At 45.2% G+C, this 26,234-nt stretch overlaps 2 protein-coding genes across 2 annotated transcripts; both read right to left on the reverse strand.

Annotated features, from left to right (window-relative positions):
• Positions 1-682: 682 nt before the first annotated feature.
• LOC134966038 (interferon-inducible GTPase 5-like) lies at positions 683-22,220 on the reverse strand. The gene is made up of 2 exons (XM_063942500.1): positions 22,062-22,220; positions 683-2,365 (listed from the first exon to the last, which is right to left on the reverse strand). The coding sequence occupies exon 2, from the start codon at positions 2,350-2,352 to the stop codon at positions 1,150-1,152; it is 1,203 nt and encodes a 400-aa protein (XP_063798570.1). The 5' UTR covers positions 2,353-2,365; positions 22,062-22,220; the 3' UTR covers positions 683-1,149.
• On the reverse strand, positions 10,480-12,935 carry LOC134966040 (T-cell-specific guanine nucleotide triphosphate-binding protein 2-like). Its single transcript, XM_063942501.1, has 2 exons — positions 12,813-12,935; positions 10,480-11,713 (listed from the first exon to the last, which is right to left on the reverse strand). The coding sequence occupies exons 1-2, from the start codon at positions 12,900-12,902 to the stop codon at positions 10,994-10,996; spliced, it is 810 nt and encodes a 269-aa protein (XP_063798571.1). The 5' UTR covers positions 12,903-12,935; the 3' UTR covers positions 10,480-10,993.
• Positions 22,221-26,234: the final 4,014 nt, after the last annotated feature.

Below are 26,234 nucleotides of genomic sequence, written 5' to 3' on the forward strand. Positions count from 1 at the left end.
TCGCCACACTGCAGGTACAGTGGCGCACTACACACGCAACACTATTCATCCTCCAGGGGTGTTGTGGACACCTAAAGAGGGAAATTAGGTGTTCGTACACCGGCGGTCGGTATCCTGGCACCGGTAGGCTGAGCGCCGGGATCCCAACAGCTGGTATAGCGAGTGCCTCCCCGGATATAAAAAATGTCACAAATCAAATTGATCAGGGTAATCTAGCAATGCTGTTCCGTAACTCCCTGTTGTGTAATGTACAGTATGTGAATAAGATGCACATTTACAGCAAAAAAGACGCTCGGTCAGGCAGAGACACCCGAGACCTGGCTGTTTGGTGTGATTAAAAACACGGTGTATGAGGACACGTCTGTATTTGATTAAAGAGTTCAAAACAGACCATTCACCCCCTTCCTCCCCGCGTCCTAACCCTAATCTGGCCCGGCATACTTACGATCAGAATGCCAACCAAAGGTGCCGGGTGGGGGGAGGGGAAGCAGGTACTATTTACCCGGACCCAGGTCTGATAGAGGGGACCACAGCAGGGACCCAAGTCATCTCACCCCTTTACCTGGCAACAGCAGCTGCAGCTCTTCTCCTCAGCCCAGCATAAGCTGCTGTTTGCTGGACTGTGCTGTGGCCAGGGAGGTCCTTAAAGTATTGTTTTTTTCTAGATTTTTTTTAAGGGTGCAGGGCCATGCTTCCTGTGGTTAGGCCATGCCCCCCGAAAATTACTTGGGCCTGGCCAGGCTCTCTACTGCCCTGATGCCAACAGTTGGGATTCCGCCACCAGAATTGTGATCAATGTCGGGATACCTGTGCTTGTCTGCAGACCAGTGTCGGGATTCCGGTATCAGTATTCCAACTGTCGGCAACCCAAATGCCGGTATGGTGATCAGATCTAGAGATGAGCGGATTCGGTTTTACTCGGTTCTCAAAACCGAATCTTATTGGCTATCCAAAACACATGACATCCGTGAGCCAATAAGATGTCGTTTTGAGAACCGAGTAAAACCGAGTAAAACCGAATCCGCTCATCTCTAATCAGATCCCATATATATATATATATATATATATATATAAATACACCCCCACAACACACACATAAATTATTTGTAGGAATGAATTCATTGTATTTCATTGAGGAAAAAAAGGATTCTAAACAGGAGAATCTAAAGCCTTCCTGACAACCCGCACTGCATCCTCTGCAATCTCTTTTAGAAAGCCCCGAAGCATCCAATAAGTGGTAAGAAATGAGATGCTCCCTGCTGCTATGGTGCCAATCACCGGGATATTACTGGCTGCATATTCAACTGCCATAAGAACTCCAGTTGGCCCTCTTGTTAATAAAGTGGTGACGAGCTCTTTGTTTATCTCTTTAATAACTAGAGGAGACTTGATCACAGACTTCAACTCACTAACATCTTTACCAAATTTGTTGGCCATTTTCTGGAGAGAATACTGATCCAGGCCAAAAGCTTTCTGATATTTTATCATTTGTTTCACTAAGATCCCAACATCACAAACTACAGACAGGCCTGGAACAGGGACTGTAGCGACGGCACAGGAAAGTGTGGCCCATCCCCAGATCTCCTTCTTCAGTGCCTCTCGTTTCCTTTCTAGGATTGGCCGAGAAATGTTGGGCAGACATAGCAGGAACACATGTCTCTTGTGACTTGGAAGTTCCTGTTGTAGAGTTTCTTGCATTCTGTTAAAGTCATACTTGTCTAGTTCCAGGCAGGAGAGGAGAAAGACGTGTGGATCATTGATTCCTCCAACATGGAGACTGTCAATGCAGTTCTGCCGAATCTCATCCAATATGTTCTCTTCATTGTATGTCTTCTTCCTACGTATTTTAGAGGCATGTAAGTCTGAGTCAACTTTTGATCGGACGAAGTAGAACTTCTTCCCCATGGCCTGGATCTGCTCTGCCAGCTGCATGTCATTGTGTCTGAAGCGTTCCGATGACATGATAATGAAAAAGTCATATCGACTGAACTCAACTGACTCGAGATAAATGCTTGGACTAAAATTTGGAGTTCCTATCCCAGGAAGATCCCAAAATGTCACGTTATTATACTGTGGATGTGGATAAGGTATTGGCTCTTTCGTGGTCTCCACCACACCTGTTTTAGCAGCACCTTCTTCTTCATCATCCATGCCACGGATGGAGTTGACAAAAGTCGATTTTCCTGATCCCGATTCTCCTGTTATAGCGATGTTTAAAGGGGCATTTTCAATCTCATTTAGGGACTCACTGAGTCTTTCTGTTGCTTTACAAAGGTCACCTTTTTCTAGTGCAGAATTAATTTCCTGGACTTCCTCGTCCGAGATGATGTCAAAATGTTCAAAAGGATCCATTTCAAATTGTTTCCTAATTGAAAATGAGAAAAAAATCTGTGTTAAGATAAGTCCACTTAAACATAAACAAATGCCCCAGGGGCGTTTCAACAGAGGAGGGGGCCCGTGTGCACCTCCGGGTGGGCCCCCTCCTCTGTACGGATTGTAGACTCCGGCATTGTGCCGGAGTCTACTGCGCATGCGCAGGTCTCCAGAAACATGGCGCCCGCCATAATCCGGAGACCAATTTGGCTACAACGCATGCACAGCGGCAGTGATTTTCAACACGCGATCGCAGCGCCAGATGCTGGACTCTGGAAAGGTAAGTATTAAAATGGGTGCAATGTGTGCGGTGTGGGCCCCCCCTGGACCCATGGGCCCGTGTACACCACATTGCACCAATTATAGAAACGCAAATTAAATGCCCAAAACAAAGATTTATATCTCGCATATTGATATGATATGACCTTGTAGGAGATTTATGCTATATGGCTATTTGAAAAAGTGAATACCTTATAATGTAATTTTTTTTAAGCAGTAATCAATAGTATTATAGAAAGAGCAAGAAATTCTGTGGTCCGTGATTCAGTAAAATTTGACCTTAAAAGTCACAAATCCCAGTAAAATTTGCTCAGATGTAAACATTTAACACAAAAGAAAATGGGTCAGTAAAAAAAAAAAAAAAAAGTAAAGAGAATGGTAAAACCATGAAATGTCCTATACTTTTAACAACTTAACTGATGATTTTTACCTTCAAAACCATTCAAATAGTTGTATTTAAACTATATTAATTAAAAAAATAAAACAAAAGTATTTTAAAAAATATTTAAATATTGTATTATGCACATATGCAGAACGAATCTGCTCATCAAAAATTGGAGGACACAGTGGGCCATTGCGGCCGCATGTGATCTGACCATGCCCATTAAGTGGTTAATAGAACCCAATCTCCGCAGAAGTTGTAGGCACACTCACCAATTGTAATAAGACACTGCCCACACATACTGTAAGTTATGGTTTTAATATAAATAACATAAAGGGTGACAGGACTAATATGCTGATCTATTGTTGGTAAATCTGGGCTGTTTTTTTCTTCTAATGAGAACTAAGAGCATGGAGTTTCTCTGGGTGGGAGGTATAAAAGCACAGGGCTATAAAGTGCTAGAGCTTTTCCCCACTATTGACAATTTTGCCACCTGAAGTATCCCAGTATAATATATTTGGGGTCCCTGAAATACTTCATCATGCAGTCAAAATAGTAAAACACACACACCTTTAAAAATAATGTGCAGTTAAGTAAAATACTCCACAAAACACTGGTTCCTCATGTCTTAAAACATAAACAACAAAAACTTCTAATTTCTAGAGAACTTGGTAAAGTTACAGATTAAATTGCTCTATAGCAGTGGTCTCCAACCTTAATTGGGGTGTGAGCTACTTTTGGAAAATAAAACCTCTGAAGGAGCTACCCTCTCTCCCCAATGTGCGTGCGTTCCTGCGAAAGTGGGTGTGGCCTCACAAAAGTGGGTCTGTCCTCACGACTACAAGTAATGCCCCACCCCGCGTAGTGCCAGATATACAAATAATGCCTCCCAGCAGTGCCAGATACACACATAATGCCCTCACCAGTGCCTGATACAATTCCCCCCGCAGTGCCATTTAAAATGCCCCCATCGCAGCGCCAGATAAAATGCCCCCCCCCCTGCAGTGTCCGATACAGTGCCCCACACAGTGCTAACCCTTGCTGGCTTCTTTTACTGCCACCGGTGCTGCTCCTCCTCCATGAGAGACGGAAGGGGAGGAGAGTGCAGCGCGCACCTCTCCTGTGATGTCCGGAGAGCGGATGCGGCAGTGGGCATTTAAAATATGGTGCCAGTAAGTGAGCCAATCAAAACTCGCGGCCCGGCAGCCAATCAGGTGCCGCCACTGCCGATCCACGAGCTCTGATTGGCTGATGGCCGGCACAATATTAAAAATGAAGGGAGGAGTGCCAGTGACTGCCCAAGCCCATGCGCTCTGTGAGCTACCGAAAATACTACGGCGAGCTATGGGTTGGAGGTCACTGCTGACTCTGAGAGGTCTATTTACTATTGTTTGATTTTGGGCTTTTGGTAATTTTGCATTTGGAGATTTACTAAAGGCAAACTCGAATGGAAAATCAAATCCCACTCAAAATCGAATATCGGCAAAACATCAGTACTTTTATATGCTGTAGAATATAGAATCCTCTGATTTACGAACATTCAAATTGAAAACAAACACAAATCAGACTCAAAATTGAACTACAAATCCCTAAAATAATAGACCGATATCAGACAGACGATTTTAGCTTCTTCACAACATTCTGTTCCCTAAACCTTCGTTATGATGCCTATAAAGTAGTGATGAAAGACGCTATGCCGATGTTTTTGCAATTGAGTGATTATTGGTAAATTGCGCATGCATGTGCTAAAATCTAATAGTGATGCCGTTCGCAGCGCTTACCTTTACGCAGAGCGATTGTCAGTCAGGCACCATTTGTGGGCGTTCACAGGGGGAGGTTTGCAAGAATGCAGGCATGTCGCACCAGTATTTGGGGTATGTCGCTAGGTGTGCTCGCGAATCCATACTTAAGCAACATTCCTCCCGCATCTCTGTTCAGGCTGCCATGCTGCAATGGATTTAATTGAGCTGAGGAATACCCATGGATCTGTGTGTGTGCTGGGAATGTGTACGCAGTTTCTGGGGAATGTGTACGCAGTTTCTGGGGAATGTGTACGCAGTTTCTGGGAATGTGTACGCAGTTTCTGGGCCTTTGCAATGGCTCCCTTGGGCATCTCTGTACTTTTTATGGCTGCAGAGATTTTGAACATTTTTGCACAACCTCGACAAGTACAATCACAGCTGCAATCGCCACAGTGTCCATCAATGAAGCAGGCCAGATGTTAGTATTACTGTAAAGGCTCTATGTGACAGGTCCAAGTTACATGATTTTCAGTGTTGTTAAGCACCCTACTATCGAAGCGTGCTTACCATCGCAGATGTACGTAAACCAGCACAGTCACCTTACCATCGGTGATGTATGCAAACCAGCACAGGCACCTTACCATCGGTGATGTACGCAAACCAGCACAGGCACCTTACCATCGGTGATGTACAAAAACCAGAACAGGCACCTTACCATCGGTATGTTCGCAAACCAGACTTACAACAGCCGCTTCTTGCATGTGATATATTTTGTCCAGTAGAAATTCATAGGGAAGTGTTTGTTCTATGTCATTCGATTTTATAGGTGATTTTATGTTTGATTTTTAAACCGAACACAAAATCACTTGTCAATACAGGTTGAGTATCCCTTATCCAAAATGCTTGGGACCAGAGGTATTTTGGATATCGGATTTTTCCGTATTTTGGAATAATTGCATACCATAATGAGATACCATGATGATGGGACCTAAATATAAGCACAGAATGCATTTATGTTTCATATACACCTTATACACACAGCCTGAAGGTAATTTTATACAATATTTTTTATAACTTTGTGCATTAAACAAAGTGTGTCTACATTCACACTATTCATTTATGTTTCATATACACCTTATACACACAGCCTAAAGGTCATTTAATACAATATTTTTAATAACATTGTGTATTAAACAAAGTTTGTGTACATTGAGCCAACAAAAAACAAAGGTTTCACTATCTCACTCTCTTTCAAAAACGTCCGTATTTCGGAATATTCCGTATTTCGGAATATTTGGATATGGGATACTCAACCTGTATCAAACAAAATCGAATTTGATTTTGTAATTGATTTCGGAATCGAATCTTCGTAAATGTGTGATTTGATGAGTAAAAAAAAAAATGTCGATTAGATTTGATTTCAGTCAATTTGAAATTAACTTAAAATCTAATACAACATCGAACATTAGTAAATATACCCCAAAATCTATTACAGTTCAATAGATTTGTGTATGATTTTTTTTCCATTGTAAAACTACCAATATCTTCACATCACTCTTTCTATAAATCCTTATGTTTTAATAAATTTAAGGAATCAGGCGCTCTAAAATGTGTGCCCCTCTGAGCAGTTCTGTGGTTCATATCATTGCCCCTTGGAAAGTGGAGGTCAAGGTAATGAATTAACAGGGGCCCTCATTCCGAGTCGTTCGCTCGGTAATTTTCATCGCATCGCAGTGAAATTCCGCTTAGTACGCATGCGCAATAATCGCACTGCGACTGCGCCAAGTAATTTTACAATGAAGATAGTATTTTTACTCACGGCTTTTTCTTCGCTCCGGCGATCGTAGTGTGATTGACAGGAAATGGGTGTTACTGGGCGGAAACACGGCGTTTTCGGGGCGTGTGGATAAAAACGCTACCGTTTCCGGAAAAAACGCAGGAGTGGCCGGAGAAACGGGGGAGTGTCTGGGCGAACGCTGGGTGTGTTTATGACGTCAAACCAGGAACGACAAGCACTGAACTGATCGCAGATGCCGAGTAAGTCTGAAGCTACTCTGAAAGTAGTTTGTAATCGCAATATTGCGAATACATCGGTCGCAATTTTAAGAAGCTAAGATACACTCCCAGTAGGCGTAGGCTTAGCCTGAGCAACTCTGCTAAATTCGCCTTGCGAGCGATCAACTCGGAATGAGGGCCAGTATCTGATCACATTGTCGACTGTTACAATGTTGGCATTCGTAATGTTGATACCACAATGGCGACATTATTATGTTGACATGATTCAACATGTCGGCAGGTGCCATGTCAACATCCTCAGAATGTACACAATGTCAACATCTGAAATGTCACCATGTGGAATGTCGACATTCTCAGAATGCTGATGGTTATGTTTAGGTGCTGCTGGAAGGGTTAGGCCAGTGGTTCTCAAACTGTGTGCCGTGGCATCCTGGGGTGCTTCAGGACACTTGCAGGGGTGCCTTGGATTGGTGGTCCAGGATCAATTCAAATTATTTATGGTTAATGACAAAACCAGTGGTGGTGGCTGTCAATCATAAAATATATGGACAAACAGAAGCAAATCCTGTCCCTCAATACACAGTTGAATCTAAGGATGACATATTAACAGAATGTACTTAATTTAATATTTCTTTGAAACTTTATCAACAAGAAACTTTGGCCTGGGGGTGCCATGAAAAAAATTCTGTTGTTCTAGGGAACCGTGATTAAAAAAAGTTTGGGAACCACTGGGTTAGGCACTAGGAGGAGGCTAGGGTTAGGCTGCTGGAGGCGTTATGTTAGGCACTAGTGGAAGGGTTAGGGGTAGGTATAAATGCTAGAGATAGCAAGAAAATACTAAAACCGACACTCCATCTGAGGCTTGTGTCGGTAGTGATGGTCATGTGACCAAATGGACATGAAAGCCATGCTGGAGCTTCTAAAGCCAGAAGAACCAGATAAGTGACCGCTGGGCCACCAGGAATGTTATGTCAATATGCTTCCTAACAGTTCTAGATTAATGCTCCCCAGAAATTATCAACACATATGGACGGATGAAACTGAAAGTCCAATACAATTGATTTAATGAAATCTCAAAGAGCTATGTAAATCAGTTTTCATAGCGATACATTTGCTAGATTATAACAGTGAAAATAATAATTTGCTTACTATCAATTAGAGAATCTAAGACTGGGTGAGATATTTGGGCAAATACAGTTTTCCCCACCAATTTAGGACAGAAAGACATTGGGGTAAATTTACTAAGATTCGTATTTTCCCGTTTCAGGTCAAAGTTCAATCACGAATGACATCGAAAGTGTAAAACTGCAACTTTTTGAATTTGTTACGATGGATTTACTAAGCTGTCGTATTCGGGTTTTTCTTTTCTTCCGATGTCGATGTCATTCGTGGTTTTTTTTCTATTTTTACGGCAGTGATTAGCAAAACACTGCCGACTTTTTTACAATGAATCTCGGCCGGATCTGTGTGATCCGTGCTGGGTATTTTTTTTTTTGTTTTTTTTAAATTAAACACTGCAAAATATTTAAAAAAAAATTGCGTGGGGTCCCCCCTCCTAAGCATAACCAGCCTCGGGCTCTTTGAGCCGATCCTGGTTGCAGAAATATGGGGAAAAAAATGACAGGGGTTCCCCCATATTTAAGCAACCAGCATCGGGCTCTGCGCCTGGTCCTGGTTCCAAAAATACGGGGGACAAAAAGAGTAGGGGTCCCCCGTATTTTTAAAACCAGCACCGGGCTCCACTAGCTGGACAGATAATGCCACAGCCGGGGGTCTCTTTGATATAGTGCCCTGCGGCCGTGGCATCAAAAATCCAACTAGTCACCCCTGGCCGGGGTACCCTGGGGGAGTGGGGACCCCTTCAATCAAGGGGTCCCCCCCCCCAGCCACCCAAGGGCCAGGGGTGAAGCCCGAGGCTGTCCCCCCCCATCCAATGGGCTGCGGATGGGGAGGCTGATAGCCTTTTGTGATAATGAAAAGATATTGTTTTTAGTAGCAGTACTACAAGTACCAGCAAGCCTCCCCCGCATGCTGGTACTTGGAGAACCACAAGTACCAGCATGCGGCGGAAAAACGAGCCCGCTGGTACCTGTAGTACTACTACTAAAAAAATACCCAAAAAAACACAAGACACACACACCGTGAAAGTATAATTTTATTACATACATACACACATACATACATACTTACCTTATGTTCCCACGCAGGTCGGTCCTCTTCTCCAGTAGAATCCAAGGGGTACCTGTTGAAGAAATTATACTCACGAGATCCAGGGGCCCAGGGTCCTCGGAGAAATCCTTTGTAATCCACGTACTTGAAAAAAAAAAAAAAAACCGCTTACCCGAGCCACGCACTAAAAGGGGACCCATGTTTGCACATGGATCCCCTTTTCCCGACTGCCAGAAAACCCACTCTGACTGATGTCTAAGTGGGTTTCCTCAGCCAATCAGGGAGCGCCACGTTGTAGCACTCTCCTGATCGGCTGTGTGCTCCTGTCCTGACTGACAGGCAGCACACGGCAGTGTTACAATGTAGCGCCTATGCGCTCCATTGTAACCAATGGTGGGAACTTTCTGCCCTGCGGTTGACCTAAAGTGACGTCACCGCTGAGCAGAAAGTTCCCAGCATTGGTTACAATGGAGCGCATAGGCGCTACATTGTAACACTGCCGTGTGCTGCCTGTCAGTCAGGACAGGAGCACACAGCCGATCAGGAGAGTGCTACAACGTGGCGCTCCCTGATTGGCTGAGGAAACCCACTTAGACATCAGTCAGAGTGGGTTTTCTGGCAGTCGGGAAAAGGGGATCCATGTGCAAACATGGGTCCCCTTTTAGTGCGTGGCTCGGGTAAGCGTTTTTTTTTTTTTTTTTCAAGTACGTGGATTACAAAGGATTTCTCCGAGGACCCTGGGCCCCTGGATCTCGTGAGTATAATTTCTTCAACAGGTACCCCTTGGATTCTACTGGAGAAGAGGACCGACCTGCGTGGGAACATAAGGTAAGTATGTATGTATGTGTGTATGTATGTAATAAAATTATACTTTCACGGTGTGTGTGTCTTGTGTTTTTTTGGGTATTTTTTTAGTAGTAGTACTACAGGTACCAGCGGGCCCGTTTTTCCGCCGCATGCTGGTACTTGTGGTTCTCCAAGTACCAGCATGCGGGGGAGGCTTGCTGGGACTTGTAGTACTGCTACTAAAAACAATATCTTTTCATTATCACAAAAGGCTATCAGCCTCCCCATCCGCAGCCCATTGGATGGGGGGGGACAGCCTCGGACTTCACCCCTGGCCCTTGGGTGGCTGGGGGGGGGGACCCCTTGATTGAAGGGGTCCCCACTCCCCCAGGGTACCTCGGCCAGGGGTGACTAGTTGGATTTTTGATGCCACGGCCGCAGGGCACTATATCAAAGTGACCCCCGGCTGTGGCATTATCTGTCCAGCTAGTGGAGCCCGGTGCTGGTTTTAAAAATACGGGGGACCCCTACTCTTTTTGTCCCCCGTATTTTTGGAACCAGGACCAGGCGCAGAGCCCGATGCTGGTTGCTTAAATATGGGGGAACCCCTGTCATTTTTCCCCCATATTTCTGCAACCAGGATCGGCTCAAAGAGCCCGAGGCTGGTTATGCTTAGGAGGGGGGACCCCACGCAATTTTTTTTAATAAAATAACAACTTTCCCACCCCTTCCCACTGATATACATGCACGGATCTCATGGATCCCTGCATGCCTATCCAATCACGGGAAAAAAAAGTAGGTCTGTTTTTTTTTAGCACTTTTTTACGAGTTGTAATTTTTCACGGCAGTGTTTGTTTTTTTTTTGCTGTGCACTTCTTAGTAAATGACCGAGATTCATACTTAAACAGCCGCGTTTTGACCGATGGTGTATTCATTCGTGATTTTTTTCTTGGACTTCAAAATATTACGAATGCCCTCATCACTGCCGTGATTATTGCTTAGTAAATTACCGAGATGACACTTTGATGAAAAAACGGCATCTCGGTCAAAATCGGGAGCTTAGTAAATTTACCCCATTGTTTGAGAGAGCTAAAGTTTCATAAAATAAAAGATGTGTTTATCGTAGTTACTATAAATTTATATGGAAACATTTGGATGTAGACAAACCATTATGGACCTTTTACACAGCCTAAGACATTGATTGAATATTAAGAACTACACACGAGTATTACAGTATTTTTACAAGTTATTGAGGTTTTTCTTTGCTCAGAAGTTCTTTTCCTAATGTCTCTTCCAAGAGATGATAGTCATACTTTTCCATGTCAAAGCAGGAGATAAGAAACACGTGTGGTTGCCCTATTCCATTGTCACTAAGACCTTTCATGCAATTATCCCGAATTTCTTTCAATATTTTTTCTTCATTGTAACTCCTCCGTCTGCGAACTTTGCTCGCATTCAAGTCTGAGTCAATTTTGTTCCTCACATAGAAGAACTTCTTCCCAATAGACAAGATCTCCTTTGCCAGTTCAATGTCATTGTGCCGTAGGCGTTCTGATGCTAAAATAATAAAAAAGTCATATTGATGGCAGCTTACTGATTGCAGATAATTGCTGGCTGTACTATTGAGAGTTCCTGTACCAGGAAGGTCCCAAAACATCAAGTTTCTATGTTTGGAATGGGGATAAGCTTTGATTGATTTTGTGGTTTCCACCACTCCTGTTTTAGCAGCACCTTCTTCATCCTCATCCAGACCACAAATGGTATTAACTAGTGTGGATTTTCCAGATCCTGATTCTCCTGTCACTGCAATGTTTATGATAGGATTTTCAACGTCCTTCGAGCATTTACTCTCACTGGTGTCACACAGAGTACTCTCATGTAGGGCTTGTATAATGTCCTGTAGCTCATCTTCAGAAAAAGCACCAAATATTGCATCAGTATACATGCTTTCATGTGATTCAGACTCCTGGAGGAAAGGAAGACAACGCATTTCAGTACATGTATGTGCAGTGCTGTACTAAGATTTAGAATTGCACCGTCATTGTATGCCATATGCTCTGGCCAATTAGCATTATATATTCTGGATTTATAAAGCCACCTTTATTAAACTACATATTTTGACCTCTGTTTTAAGCTTATATTTGAACATTGTTTATGTTTATACAGTATGTGGTTGGGTTTGTATTTTATACATTCACTAAAATTTGAGACGTCTTAATATAAGTAAATATTAATCCATGGTTCTTGGTGTTACCCGAGGAGCACCCGTAGTAGAAACGGTAAAACAGGACAGGACGATATTTTGTAGTTTATTAAGTTCTATCCAAATTTTGATCCAATTGTCTGTTTGGGCGTTATTGTTCACGCATAGCAAACCACGCATCGGTAATGATGTCATTATGTCAACCACCTTTTCATCCGCTTAGTGGAGGTTTATTAACATTTTGATTATGCAGTTTTCCTATTTCCCACCTGCAGAATACCTATGTAACATTTCATATTCCTAGCATATCGGGAAGTAAGAGAATTAGTGTTGAGTGAGTGAGTGAGTGAGTGAGTGAGTGAGTGAGTGAGTGATACGGTAAAAAGTGACGGGACCATTTTTGTAGTTTATTAAATTCTACACACTGGAGGTGCAATCAAAATTTTGATCCAATATCCACATCATAACTGTCAACATTGTGGTGTTGATATTATGATTGTCTAGATTTTTAATGTCACCATGGAGACTGCATCCAGATCACACAATGCAGACATACAGGGCCTGATTTAGAGGTGTATGCACCGCCAATGTCGGACGAAGTGGAGCGATTTTTTGCTACTGCACTTGTGTCTAATTCACACCGCGAATATGTCCTCATTGTCTCCATGCAGAGTTACTGTTATTATTTAGGGCATACGCAGAGAGTAAATGCAGTGGCCGTTCTTGGGTGATGACTGGGAGGTGGCTAGAAAATGCACCTGAGAATGGTCCGTTTAATGGGTGTGTTATTGGAGAGTCACGAGATTGGCAGTAAAAGTTGAACACATAAGAGGACATGAACATATGGAGAAACTACACATACCAAAGTGCTGGTGCAAGTTTCGATGGTGCGGTTAATGGTGGCGCCTAATGGCAAAATCGGTATTGCAACATTTACAGGTGCTGAAAGCATTCTTGTGATATCCACTCAGTGGGGTAGCCAGCTTCTGACAAGAGGAAGTGAAGATGAAAAAATAGGCACTACTGCCAAATTACATGAATAATTATCCCTAACATTACATTACTACTGCGTCCCCCCCACATACACACACATACACCTCCCTAAATATGTTGATATCCCTCCCAGTAACCTCATAGTCATGAAAAAAAATACTTTTTTTAAATTACCTTTAAACAGGAACATTTGCACACAACTATGGAAAAACTCTCACATGCCATCAGACATCCCCACATGTCCTTACATGCCATCAGACATCCTCACATGTCCTTACATGCCATCAGACATCCCCACATGTCCATACATGACATCAGACATCCCCACATGTCCTTACATGCCATCAGACATCCCCACATACCCTTACATGCCATCAGACATCCTCACATGTCCTTACATGCCATCAGACATCCCCACATACCCTTACATGCCATCAGACATCCCCACATGTCCATACATGACATCAGACATCCTCACATGTCCTTACATGCCATCAGACATCCCAACATGTCCTTACATGCCATCAGACATCCCCACATGTCCTTACATGCCATCAGACATCCCCACATGTCCTTACATGCCATCAGACATCCCCACATGTCCTTACATGCCATCAGAAATCCCCACATGTCCTTACACGCCATCAGAAATCCCCACATGTCCTTACATGCCATCAGAAATCCCCACATGTCCTTACATGCCATCAGACATCCCCACATGTCCTTACATGCCATCAGACATATCCACATGTCCTTACATGCCATCAGACATATCCACATGTCCTTACATGCCATCACACATATCCACATGTCCTTACATGCCATCAGACAACCCCTCATACCCTTACATGCCATCAGACATCCCCACATGCCATCAGACATCCCCATGTGACCTTACATGCCATCATTTTTTTATAATTTATTTTATTTTGGTACTGGGTGGTCCCTCTGAGAGTGACAGCAACAGGAAGATTCTCCTTCAGCAGTAATTGCACAAATGTCTAGGGGCATTCAAGCCTGACTGCAGGATCTCCTTCTGGGAGGGAGTAAGGGACAGTCTGCAAACTATTTGCTACTTTACAAAAATGGTTGATTATACTTGTATATACTGTTGATTAGACTTGGTAAATAGATTGCAGACTGTCCCTTACTCTCAGCATGATTTGTGAGATCTCAAGACAGAGAAAGCAGACAAGGGAGAAAGCAGCAGCTTTGTAATACTTCTAATACTTTTTTTTCCTAGTATGCAATTCTTGGACCTCACTGCGAGTTCAACTTGCTGGGCAGTTTGATCGTTTTTGGTCATTGGTGGTCATTCCGAGTTGTTCGCTCACTAGCTGCTTTTAGCAGCATTGCACACACTAGGCCGCCGCCCTCTGGGAGTGTATCTTAGCTTAGCAGAATAGCGAACGAAAGATTAGCAGAACTGCTACTAAATAATTATTTGCAGTTTCTGAGTAGCTCCAGACCTACTCCTAGATTGCGATCACCTCAGTCCGTTTAGTTCCTGGTTTGACGTCACAAACATGCCCTGCATTTGGCCAGCCACTCCCCCGTTTCTCCAGCCACTCCTGCGTTTTTACCTGGCACGCCTGCGTTTTTTAGCACACTCCCGGAAAACGCTCAGTTACCTCTCAGAAACGCCCCTTTCCTGTCAATCACACACCGATCAGCAGTGCGACTGAAAAGCGTCACTCGAACACCAGCAAATCTACTAAGTTTTGTGTTAAATTACTTTGCGCATGCGCGCTGCGCACCATGCTCATGCGCATTTTCCACCTAATCGCTGCATTGTGAAAAACGGCAATGAGCGAACAACTCGGAATGACCACCATTGTTCCATGTGAAAAGTGACATTTTCACTGACTATGTAAGGTTATTACTGGACGGCTCCACATGATGCCATGGGGTAAATTTACTAAGATGGGAGTTCTAGTTAAGATGGGATGTTGCCCATAGCAACCAATCAGATTCTACTTCTCATTTATCTAGCACCTTCTAGAAGATAATACCTGGAATCTGATTGGTTGCTATGGGCAACATCGCATCTTAAATAGATCTCCCATCTTAGTAAATTTACCCCCATATGTGTATTTTGGCAGACTGATCCAATAATACTTTACTGCTTGTGCTTAAAGTGTGCACATGTTGGAGAGGGACCCTGTCATCCTGTGTGTGTGTACCTTATACCTGTGCAAACTCCAGGTGTCTGCAGGGATGTAAAATGGGTGGTGTTCTCCCCACACTTTATTTCTCAGTCAGTCCACGCCGTAAAATTCCCCTGCCACCCAGCACTGCCAAGTGGACAATAAGTTGCGTTAAGCTATTTCTATAAGAAACGTCAGTTCAGTGTGACTTTCAGATGCGTCAGACTGGACGGCAGAGCATATCCCTCCCACAGCAACAGACAACACTAGCCCTCATTCCGAGTTGTTCACTCGCTAGCTGCTTTTAGCAGCATTGCACACGCTAGACCGCCGCCCTGTGGGAGTGTATCTTAGCAGAATAGCGAATGAAAGAGTAGCAGAATTGCTACTAAATAATTCTTTGCAGTTTCTGAGTAGCTCCAGACCTACTCACAGATTGCGAACAGCTCAGTCCATTTAGTTCCTGGTTTGATGTCACAAACACACCCTGCGTTCGGCCAGGCAGTCACTCCCCCGTTTCTCCAGACACTCCCGCGTTTTTCCCTGGCACGCCTGCGTTTTTTTAGCACACTCCCGGAAAACGCTCAGTTACCACCCAGAAACGCCCCTTTCCTGTCAATCATTCACCGATCAGCAGTGCGACTGAAAAGCGCCGCAGAATCCACAGCAAATCTACTAAGTTTTTAGTTAAATAACTAAGCGCATGCGCCCTGCATGCCTTGCGCATGCGCATTTTGCAACAAATCGCAGCATAGCGAAAATCGGCAACGAGCGAACAACTCGGAATGACCACCACTGTTCACTGAAAAGTGAACAGTGGCTAAAGTTTTGTTACTGGTGTTTTTGTGTAACCAGCAAGTATGCCAGTATCTGGACATTGCTGGCATCTGTGTCCAACCAGCAAGTGCACAGCATCTGGGCAAATTGTATTTGTGTCCAACAAGTGCAAAGACGGCATACCCTGTGAGGCACACACAAGCGCCGCATGTACCACAAGTTGCATGCCGTGATGTACATCTGAATCAAAGCTATCCACTCCCACTTTCCCCTGTCATTTTCTTCTAGATCTGCCCCTGGGCAGAGGTCCTGCTTTGAGCTGGCTACCGCATTCAGAGCTCTCATCTGTGATCGGGCAGTTCAGCCTGGAGCAGGCAGCAGCGGGAGCTGATGGGCCAGGGACAGTCAGTGAGGGCAGCAGGGAGCATCAAAAATTGTTGCAGGAGGAGGGCTGCTGCACATGACCAGTAGCAGCAGTTCCTTCCACGGACTCTTGTGGAGACACTGCGGTCTGTTTACTAAGTCTTGGATGCAGACAAAGTGCATGGAAATAAAGTACCAGCCAATGAGCCACTAACTGTCATTTTTCAAACACAGCCTGTAACATGGCAGTTTGGAGCTGATTGGCTGGTACTTTATCTCCATGCACTTTATCTCCATCCAAGGTTTAATAAATAGACCCTACTGTCTCCCTACAGCCACAGCGCCACCCAGCCTCCCAAACCCAGCCTCCACCTCACAAAGCCCAATCGCAGATTCAGGGAGCTGCCGGGGCGCACACACTGACTGCAAGCAAGCTAATGTAAGGAGCAATACAGTGTGGTGTAATGTCATCAAGGAGCGTTACGATGTGATGTAACATAAATAAGGAGCGTTACTGTGAGGCGCAATGTGAATATCGTGTGACATAACGTGGATAAAGGACACTATTGTATGATATAATGTGAATAATGTTGCACTAGTGTGTGGTTTAATTTGAAATGGAGGGTACTATTGTATGGCCACGCCCCCTTCACAGCAAGAATAAGTCCCTTTTTTTGCCTTCGGCGCACACTGTCCTTATTTCAAATATGGGGGGTGAGGGCACCAATGCTCTTGCTGGCATAGAGCACCAAAATGAACATTGCTATGGGCAGGGCTGGACTGCCCATCTGGCACTTCTGGTAAATGCCAGAAAGGCCGATGGGCTGGTGGGCCGGTCCGGTGAACAGAGAGCCGAGAAGGCCGTGTGCAGCGCAACTTCCAGCTCTCTGGTTTGTCCCCCGCTGCCGCCCATAGTGCCCTATTGCTAAGCAATATGAGGGCGTGCCGCTAGTCCACACCCCCTGACTCATGGCACGCCCCCATTTGCAGTATCCACACACCCCTTTTGCGTCATGCGCGCTCCCTTTCACGTGCGCGTGTGCACACGGATGCCAGGGCCGAAAAGAGGTCCCAGTCCATCCCTGGCTATAAGTGAGAGGTGATGGGTGTTGCTGGCTGCTGCTATGATCTCTGTTGCTTGGTCAATAAAACCTGGGATGCTTGGATCATACAACCCGGATCAATGCAACCCAGGACACGTTTACCACATAGGGAGAGCCGATGCTAGGAGATGATCTCATCTCTTAGCACTGTCACTTCACACGTGACCACTGATGTCACCGGTCCGGCAATAAGCTGGGTCCTGATCAGGCCTGGCACTACCCACTCAGCAAAGGGATGCAAAGCAGGGAGGCACCAGGCTGGAGAAGCGCTCTCCCTGCTCTGCATCCCTGTGCTGAGCTGATGTCCCTGCTACTGGGACAGGCAGCGGCGTCAGCAGCATGAAGCCTCCTCTCCCCCTCCCCTGTCACAGTGCAGTGTGCAGACCTAAAAGGGGGAGGAGCTACATGGAAATAAGGAGCGGAGCTACACGGGACCAGGCTGCAGACTGCAACACAGGACAGAGGATGAGCTGCCAGACAGTAAGTGGCTGGAAAGAGAATGAGTAAAAGTGTGTGTGTGTGTGTATATGTATACAGTATCTGTGTATAGGCCCCCTTCCACTAGTGAGACATATCTGAACTGAAAATCAGATCCAATTCCCCCCCCCCCCCCCGAGCTTCCCAGGAGTCCTGTGATTACGATTTACAACAGAGTGTTTTTTTTTTTTACATCCGATGAATCGCATCCAATTGTGTACAAATGTATTCCGATGTGCACCTTTTCCTCTGATTGCGATAAATATTCATGGCAGTCATGCCGATCTGCGTCTCCGATCCGAGGAGCACGGGAACGCGCCTCGGATCGGAGTTGGAGGAAATTGACATGCGATGTTACACTTTTCATCCGATTCATCAAATGTAAGGCTCAGAATCGGATGAAAATTGGTCATATTGCACTAGTGGATGGGGGCCTTTAATGTATGTGTATGTGTGACTTTGTATGTGTGTAATGTATAGACAGTATGTATGTGTATGTGGGGTGTGTATCTGTGTGTGTATATGGGACTATGCGGCATAATGTATGTAAGCTTCGGCTACAGGGGGCATCTTGTATAAGTGTCATTGCTACAGGGGGCATTACGTGTGTAAGCGTCACTGCTACAGGGGGCATCTTGTATAAGTGTCATTGTTACAGGGGGTGTTACGTGTATAAGGGTCACTACCACAGGGGGCATTGTGTGTATAAGCAGCACTACCACAGGGGGCATTGTGTGTATAAGCAGCACTACCACAGGGGGCATTGTGTGTATAAGCAGCACTACCACAGGGGGCATTGTGTGTATAAGCAGCACTACCACAGGGGGCATTGTGTGTAAGCAGCACTACCACAGGGGGCATTGTGTGTATAAGCAGCACTACCACAGGGGGCATTGTGTGTGTAAGCAGCACTACCACAGGGGGCATTGTGTGTATAAGCAGCACTACCACAGGGGCCATTGTGTGTATAAGCAGCACTACCACAGGGGGCATTGTGTGTAAGCAGCACTACTACAGGGTCCCTTTGTAAAGTAAAGTCACTGCTACAGGGGGCGTAGTGTATAAGCGGAACTACCACAGGGGGCATTGTGTGTATAAGCAGCACTACCACAGGGGGCATTGTGTGTATAAGCAGCACTACCACAGGGGGCATTGTGTGTATAAGCAGCACTACCACAGGGGGCATTGTGTGTATAAGCAGCACTACCACAGGGGGCATTGTGTGTATAAGCAGCACTACCACAGGGGGCATTGTGTGTATAAGCAGCACTACCACAGGGGGCATTGTGTGTAAGCAGCACTACCACAGGGGGCATTGTGTGTATAAGCAGCACTACCACAGGGGGCATTGTGTGTATAAGCAGCACTACCACAGGGGGCATTGTGTGTATAAGCAGCACTACCACAGGGGCCATTGTGTGTATAAGCAGCACTACCACAGGGGGCATTGTGTGTAAGCAGCACTACTACAGGGTCCCTTTGTAAAGTATGGGAGGGCGCAAATTTATAGTTTGCAAGGAGGCACCGAACACCCTAGCACCGGCCCTGGTCCTGATGCCAGTGTGAAAGGGGTCTCAACCGGGTTGCATGCGGGTTGGAGCCAGCTACAAAATCCTGGGTGCAACCCAACATTTAGATGTAAAAGTGGTATAAGCGTTATTAAGAGATTCAGCAAAACTTACTCAATTAAGCAAATTGTGCTCACCTGTAATCCTTAGGATTAGTGATGTGGTGATAGACAGCTTTGTGTTTCTGTTTAGCAACATATTGTACCAGTGCTGGTATTGCCTATAACTTTGACCCTAAATAATTTGATTTAGCACAGGACTACTAACCCTTAGCACCCTTGAAAGTGTCCTGAGTCACCCCAGCGTAACAGGGTATCCAGATTGTGAGCCACTGCTCTAGTGCAATTGTGAAGCAAATCCAACTTTCTAATTGCAAATCTCACTGGACCTGGCGTACCAAGAGGGGCTATTTGGCGCAACAGAAGCAATAATGTATGAGGACACATCTGTATTTACTAAAGAAAGAAAGGGTAGTCCCTATTTTTCCAAAGGCTTTCGCTGTGCTAGAAACTTGCTGGCTGCCTCTGTCCAGCCTGTTTTGCTAAAGATTCACTGTCAGACAAGTATTTTTAAATGTTGCAGTTTCTGTAGAAGTAAACTTACCATACTGTCTCTTTATCCTGGGACACTCATGAATTACACAGATTCTGCGGCAGACTAACGCCAAGCCTACATGTCACCTGGTTTTAATAAGCAGCCACAGAACCTGTGTAATTCATGAGTGTCCCAGGTTAAAGGGATAGTATGGTCACCTTACTTTAAACCGGGACACTCATGATTTACACAGATTCTGCAGCAGACTAATGCCAAGCCTGCATCATAGTTGCCTACCCTCCCTCATTCTGCAGGAGACTCCCTGAAATAGTAGCAATCTCCCTCACTCCCTGAATGGTCCCTCAATCGCCCTGAAAAAAAGAAATCATAGATACATACATTTAAATGGTATCATCAGTGCCATTTCCCTATATTGGTTATGGTTATAAGAAACAGTAATCCGTATGGTTACATGCATTTTAAAGGTTTCATGTGGCTACTTACAATATATGGAACCTCTTGTAAAACACATTACATAAACAAATCCTGCAAAATATAAGAGTCTTTTCTTCAACAAGTAGATCTTACTAACTTTGGGGCTCATTTACATTTGGATGTTAGTCATTTTTGTGACACGCCTCTCAGATGTAGCATATGTAGGTGTTACTTTCACAATCTCCCTGAAATGCTTTTTCAAAAGTAGCCAAGTATGGCCTGCATGTCACCTGGTTTTAATCAGCTACAGGGGATCGGTATGAAATACCTCCAATCAAAATCCCGACGTTCAAAATCCCGACCCCAATTGACCGATGGTCAAAATCCCGACATGGTCAAAATACCGACATGGACAAAATAACGACATTTAAAATAACGACAAGGTCAAAATACCGACATGTAAAATGCCGACAGGTCAAAATACGACACACGTTTTCTTGTTGTTTTTTGTGTGTATGTTGACATAAGTCAACATGGACACCATATAAAGTGTACCGCGTCCCCTCGCATGGCTCGCTGCGCTCACCATGCTTCGGGCACGGTGCCTTGCTACACTCGGCACACTATTATATTCCCCCTCCAGGTCCACTGGGATGATAAAGTATGAACAAGTCGGTTTCAATGAAAAAAACCATGAAAAACTCATGTCGGTATTTTGACCTGTCAGCATTTTACATGTCGGTATTTTGACCTTGTCGGTATTTTAAATGTCGGTATTTTGTCCATGTCGGGATTTTGACCTTGTCGGGATTTTGACCATCGGTCAATTGGGGTCGGGATTTTGAACGTCGGGATTTTGATTGGAGGTAAACTGACTGCATCCCAGCTACAGTACCTGTGTTATCCATGAGAGTCTCTAATGCTGCATTCAGATCGCAAATGCCGGATCCTACCCGGTAAGAGAAACATGTACTTACCGGGTGGGATCCGGCATTTGCGCTCCGTTGCTGGCTTTCCGACCTGGCAATATACCGGGTCGGTTGCCATAGCAGCGGAGGGCGCAGCAGCAGCAGGGGCGGGGGTGTAGGCGGCGCCCGGAGATGAGCTCATCTCCGGCGCCGCCTCTCCCTATGCTGTGAATGGGAGCCGTGTCGCATCGGAACGGCTCCCATTCACACTGCGCCTGACCCGGTAATCAACCCGGTAATAACCCTTCTTTTTTACCGGGTTGAATTATCGGGTCAGGCGACCCGCTAATTCTGAAAAGGAGCTTTCACATCGCATACTGACCCATTTCGACACGGCAATATGCCGTGTCGATACCGGGAATTTAGTGCGCTGTGAAAGGGGTATAATTAAAGGGATAGTATGGTAAGCCTATAAGTGGACGCACATAGAACTTTTGCCTTGAGATCCAGTGTGTTTTGAAAGTGCCCTGTACATACAATCTGGCTCACACACTAAAGACAGCAGCAAATTACTACACTACAAACATAAAGTAAGAGAGAAGCCGTTCCTCCTGAAGGAATGGTGCAGAAAAATAATACATTATTTACAAACATTACACTACCGGAGAAAACCTCTGATCCCAACACAGAAATAGTCAGCTAGAATATTGCACATGCTGCAAACTCTGCGCCCCATAAATCTCACTGTAAATATTCATATAATACAGTAAATAAGTAGCAAGAAATTAGGAAAAGAAACTCTTTACCTACTAACGGTCGCGTCCTGCCCTTCTGAAGTCTCTTTTATTTATATAGAGATCAGTATCCTTTCTGAGCCTGACGTAAGGAAATGGAAAACGAAAGTTGGAACCAGCTCATACAGTAACAACCAATGGCTTTCCTCCTCTGTCACATTCCATACCAGGAACTGGAAGTTCTGCTGGAAATTAACCCCTTCAGCATCTGCTGTCTGATTACATTTTTGTGAAATATCCGCAAATATTTATTACACCATGAACAATGGCGCACCCAGGGGGTTTTTCCGAGCACCCAGAAACCCCCCTCCACCTAAAAATAAAAATAAAAAAAAACAATTTTTATTTTTTTTATTTTTTGCTGCATGGGTATTATTAATGGCTGTCTAGCGTCCTCTGCAGCCTGCTGTCTTCCTGGTGGCACTTGTAAGTGCTTAATAAAAGTTTACTTTATTTTAATTATAGTACATATATATCCATGTGCATACATATATACACATACACACATATGATATCTATATACATGTTTATATACGTGTACTGTATGTATGTATATATATATATATATATGCATGTGTAATATGCTATGTGTATATGTACAGTATATGTGTGTGTGTATATATATATATATATATATATATATAAGGTATATATATGTGTATATATATATATATATATATATATATATACATACATACATACACACACTAGTTTTACGGACCCAGCATATACTGGGTCACCTCAGTCCCCACCCCCGTGCTTGGCTCCACCCAGTTCTGGAAACCCCCCCATGCAAATCCTGCGTTTGCCACTGCTGAACCAGAGGCAGAACTACCATGGTGCAGCAGGTGCATTCCACTGTGGCCCCTGAGGACTAAGAGGCCCACTGCTGCCCAGATCAGCAATGACTTATCCCCTGCCTTCCCACCCACCGCAGACCATTTGGAGCAATGTAATTAAAAGCTCAGTGCAGAGAGTAGGGTGGGTCCCACTGTCCTTGCCCCTTACCTTAGAGAGGCAGGGCTGACCTTGTGTGTGCCGGACTGATAAAGGAGCCTTGCCACCTATCAGCGCTGATGATCACAGCCACATACTGCCTATAATTAACAGGTAGCTGTACATGTTTTCTGAATCACTACTGTCTGCATATTAAAGACAGCTCACAACCAGTGTAATTGGCACTGTCAGAGTCTGCCTGACCGAGTACCAAACTGAGGAAAACACAAGCAGTGGAGGTCCCTGTCACAGACAGAGCAGAGGCTGCTGTGTCCCTGCCCCTAACCAAGGTTCATGACCCCTGTTCTCCGCACCACGCAGGACATTGTGCTTGTATCCCTGTCACTCACTGTCTCTCCCTGTCACCCACTGGCTCCCTGTTACCCTTTGCCTCCCCCTGCATTCTGCTGCCATCCTCTGCCTCCCCTTGCCTTCTGTTGCCACCCTCTACCGCAGGGGTGGCCAATCAGTCAGAGACAAAGAGCCAAAAAAACTGTGTTAGGTACGTCAAAGAGCCGACATCGAGCCGAAGGCGCACATGCAAAAATGGGGTGTGGCCTTGTGCCTTCTAGGCCACACCCCTGGTATAAAATACATTGAAAAAGCCAGATCCAACATAAAATACATTGAAAAAGCCACTGCCACATAAAATAATTGTAAAAGCCAGATCCACATAAAATATATAAAAAAAATCCAGATTCACATAATACACTTCAGCTCCCCCATGTGTCACTCCAGCCAGCACCCTCTTGTCACTCCAACGCGCACCCTCCTGTCACTTCAGCCAGCACCCTCCTGTCACTTCAGCCAACACCCTCATGTGTCACTTCAGCTTCCCCCAATTCATGCCGCTGCAGCAGCCCCTTATGTGTCCTCTGTTTGCTGGTGCGTGTCTCATCTCTAGTATCTGGCTCCCTCAGTTCTAAGTCCCCGTAGTGCTGCTGCGTGTTTTTCTGGAGAGCAGTGGTTACCGGATCTGTTGTGGTCATGTGACTTTGTGTGTTAGGAGCCACATTTGAAGAAAGAAAGAGCCGCATGTGGCTCAAGAGCCACAGGTTGGCCACCGCTGCTCTACCGCTTCCTACCTTACGTTGTCACCATCTGCCTCTCCATGTCATCCACTGCTGTGTGGCATATTGTGAGCAAGGGGGTGGAGGAGGGGGTCCCGAATTATATTTTTCCACTTGAGCCCACCACTCACAAGTTCTGCCTCTGCCGTGAATGTATCATGAAGGGACCAGAGCAGATATATACATATTTGCAGTGGTCCCTCTCTTTCTGACTGCAGCCGCAGCCTCATAGATTTTTTTGTAGGATATGATGCTGTCAGACTTACCTTACTCTGGAATATAAAGCATTCTGGACATTGCCCCAGCAGCTCACACCTTTTGAAGTTGGCATTAACCCTTTGTAGCCTATGGGCTACATTTCGCATTCCTGTTCCTCAGGATAGACCGTCCAGTGGTATATACTCAGCAGGGCCCGATTAAGACTAGTGCAACAAAGGTTTGGGGGCCCCCACCAATAAAATTGATGCCACCTCTGTCACTATGATGCCGCATAGCGGAGTAGGAGAGAGAGAGTAAGGGGAGTGAGAGACAAAAAGGATGTCATGGAGAGAGAAAGAGAGGGGGAATTGTGGGAGACAGAGAGTGGGAAGAATGAGAAGGGGGGTCAGAGAAAGAGAAAAGGTGTTGGAGATAGATAGAGAGGGTGTCATCGAAAGAGTGGGAATGAGAGACAGCATGTCAGGGACAGAGAGAGAGACGGGAGAGAGCAAGAGATAGAGATGGTGTCAGGGAGACAGATAGAGACAGAGAGGAACAAGAGAGAGAGAGAAAGACAGAGAGTGAGCGGGAAGCAAGAGAGAGGGACAGGTTGAGAGTCAGGAAGAGAGGAGCAAGAGAGGAAGAGGGTGTCAGGAAGAGAGAGAGAAAAAGGTTGTTAAGGAAGGAAACAGAAAGGGAGAGCAAGAGAGAGAGAGAGAGAGAGTCAGAGGGAGAGAGAGAGGAGGCAAGATAGGACCAAGAGCGAAACAGAGGGTGTCAGGGATGGAGAGAGAGACAGACAGTGAGAGAGAGGGGAGCAAGAGAGAGTGTGTCAGAGAAAATGAGCAGGAAGAGACAGGGAGAGGGTGTGTCAAGGAGAGAAAGAGACAATGAGATAGAGACAGAGAGGGAAGGGAAAGAGAGGGGGTGTCGGAGAGAGGGAGGAGGAGTGAGTGGGAGAGAGAGGAGGTGTCAGTGTGAGAGGGGAACAAGGGAGAGAGGGTGTCAAGGAGGGAGAGACAGAGAGAGGGGGGAATGAGAGACAGATAGAGGGAAGCAAGAGAAAGTCAGGAAGACAGAGAGGGAAGAGAAGAGGAAGGGGAGAGAGGGTGTCAGGGAGGGAGAGAGAAGAGAGCAGGAGAGAGAGAGAAAAAGGGTGTCAGGGAGAGAGAGGGGGGATGTCAGGGAGGGAGAGAGAAGGGAGCAAGGGAGAGAGAGAAAGACAGAGTGAGAGGGGGGAACAAGAGAGAGGGAGATAGTGTTAAAAGTGAGAGAGAGGGGAGCAAGAGAGAGAGGAAGAGAAAGAGGGTGTCAGAGTGAGAGAGAGGGGAGCAAGCAAGTGAAAGAGAGAGAGGGAGGCAGAAAAAGAGCAGGGTAAACTACATGTTCCGTTCGGCTGCAGCAGCATCAGGTAACTATCTGATGGGGGCAGGCACTTCACTGTGTTAGGCCCCACACCCTTCCCCAAACACCCGTAAATCGTGGCATTATGTCCATGAGGGGGCAGTGCTTACTGTAGAGACGGAGACAAAGTTGTCTCCGTCTGAAATAAAAAAATTATCCTGAGCTGCCGGGACTCGCTCTGAGCCGACCAAGCAAGGTGCAGAGTGTCTGAAGTGGGGCAGTGTTTGCCGGAGTGTTGGGGCCCCCGATGTGTGGGGACCCCTCGATGGCCACCCCATCCGCCCCATCTATAATCCGACTCTGATACTCGGTATGCCATAAGTATTAATGTTTTTATACTTTCTTACGATATGTGATATTTTAGCAATATTCATTGATTAAATCCATTTATTGCATATTTTCAGATTTTATCTGTGCCATTTTCTCTACATATTGTAGAGTTATATATCTTTTTTTTTTATCTATGTTTCATCCAGCATGGATTATTTAAATACTGTATATAGGCCCTCATTCCGAG

The sequence above is a fragment of the Pseudophryne corroboree genome, chromosome 10, assembly GCF_028390025.1.
Source record: "Pseudophryne corroboree isolate aPseCor3 chromosome 10, aPseCor3.hap2, whole genome shotgun sequence".
NCBI classification, from domain to species: domain Eukaryota; kingdom Metazoa; phylum Chordata; class Amphibia; order Anura; family Myobatrachidae; genus Pseudophryne; species Pseudophryne corroboree.

Bases quoted from the DNA above. Each gene is read 5' to 3' on its own strand.
- LOC134966038 (XM_063942500.1), bottom strand. From the start codon at position 2,352: ATGGATCCTTTTGAACATTTTGACATCATCTCGGACGAGGAAGTCCAG.
- LOC134966040 (XM_063942501.1), bottom strand. From the start codon at position 12,902: ATGCTTTCAGCACCTGTAAATGTTGCAATACCGATTTTGCCATTAGGC. The intron at 11,714-12,812 runs GTATGTGTAGTT...CCTTTCCTCCAG, and splicing joins AAACTTGCACCAGCACTTTG to GAGTCTGAATCACATGAAAG.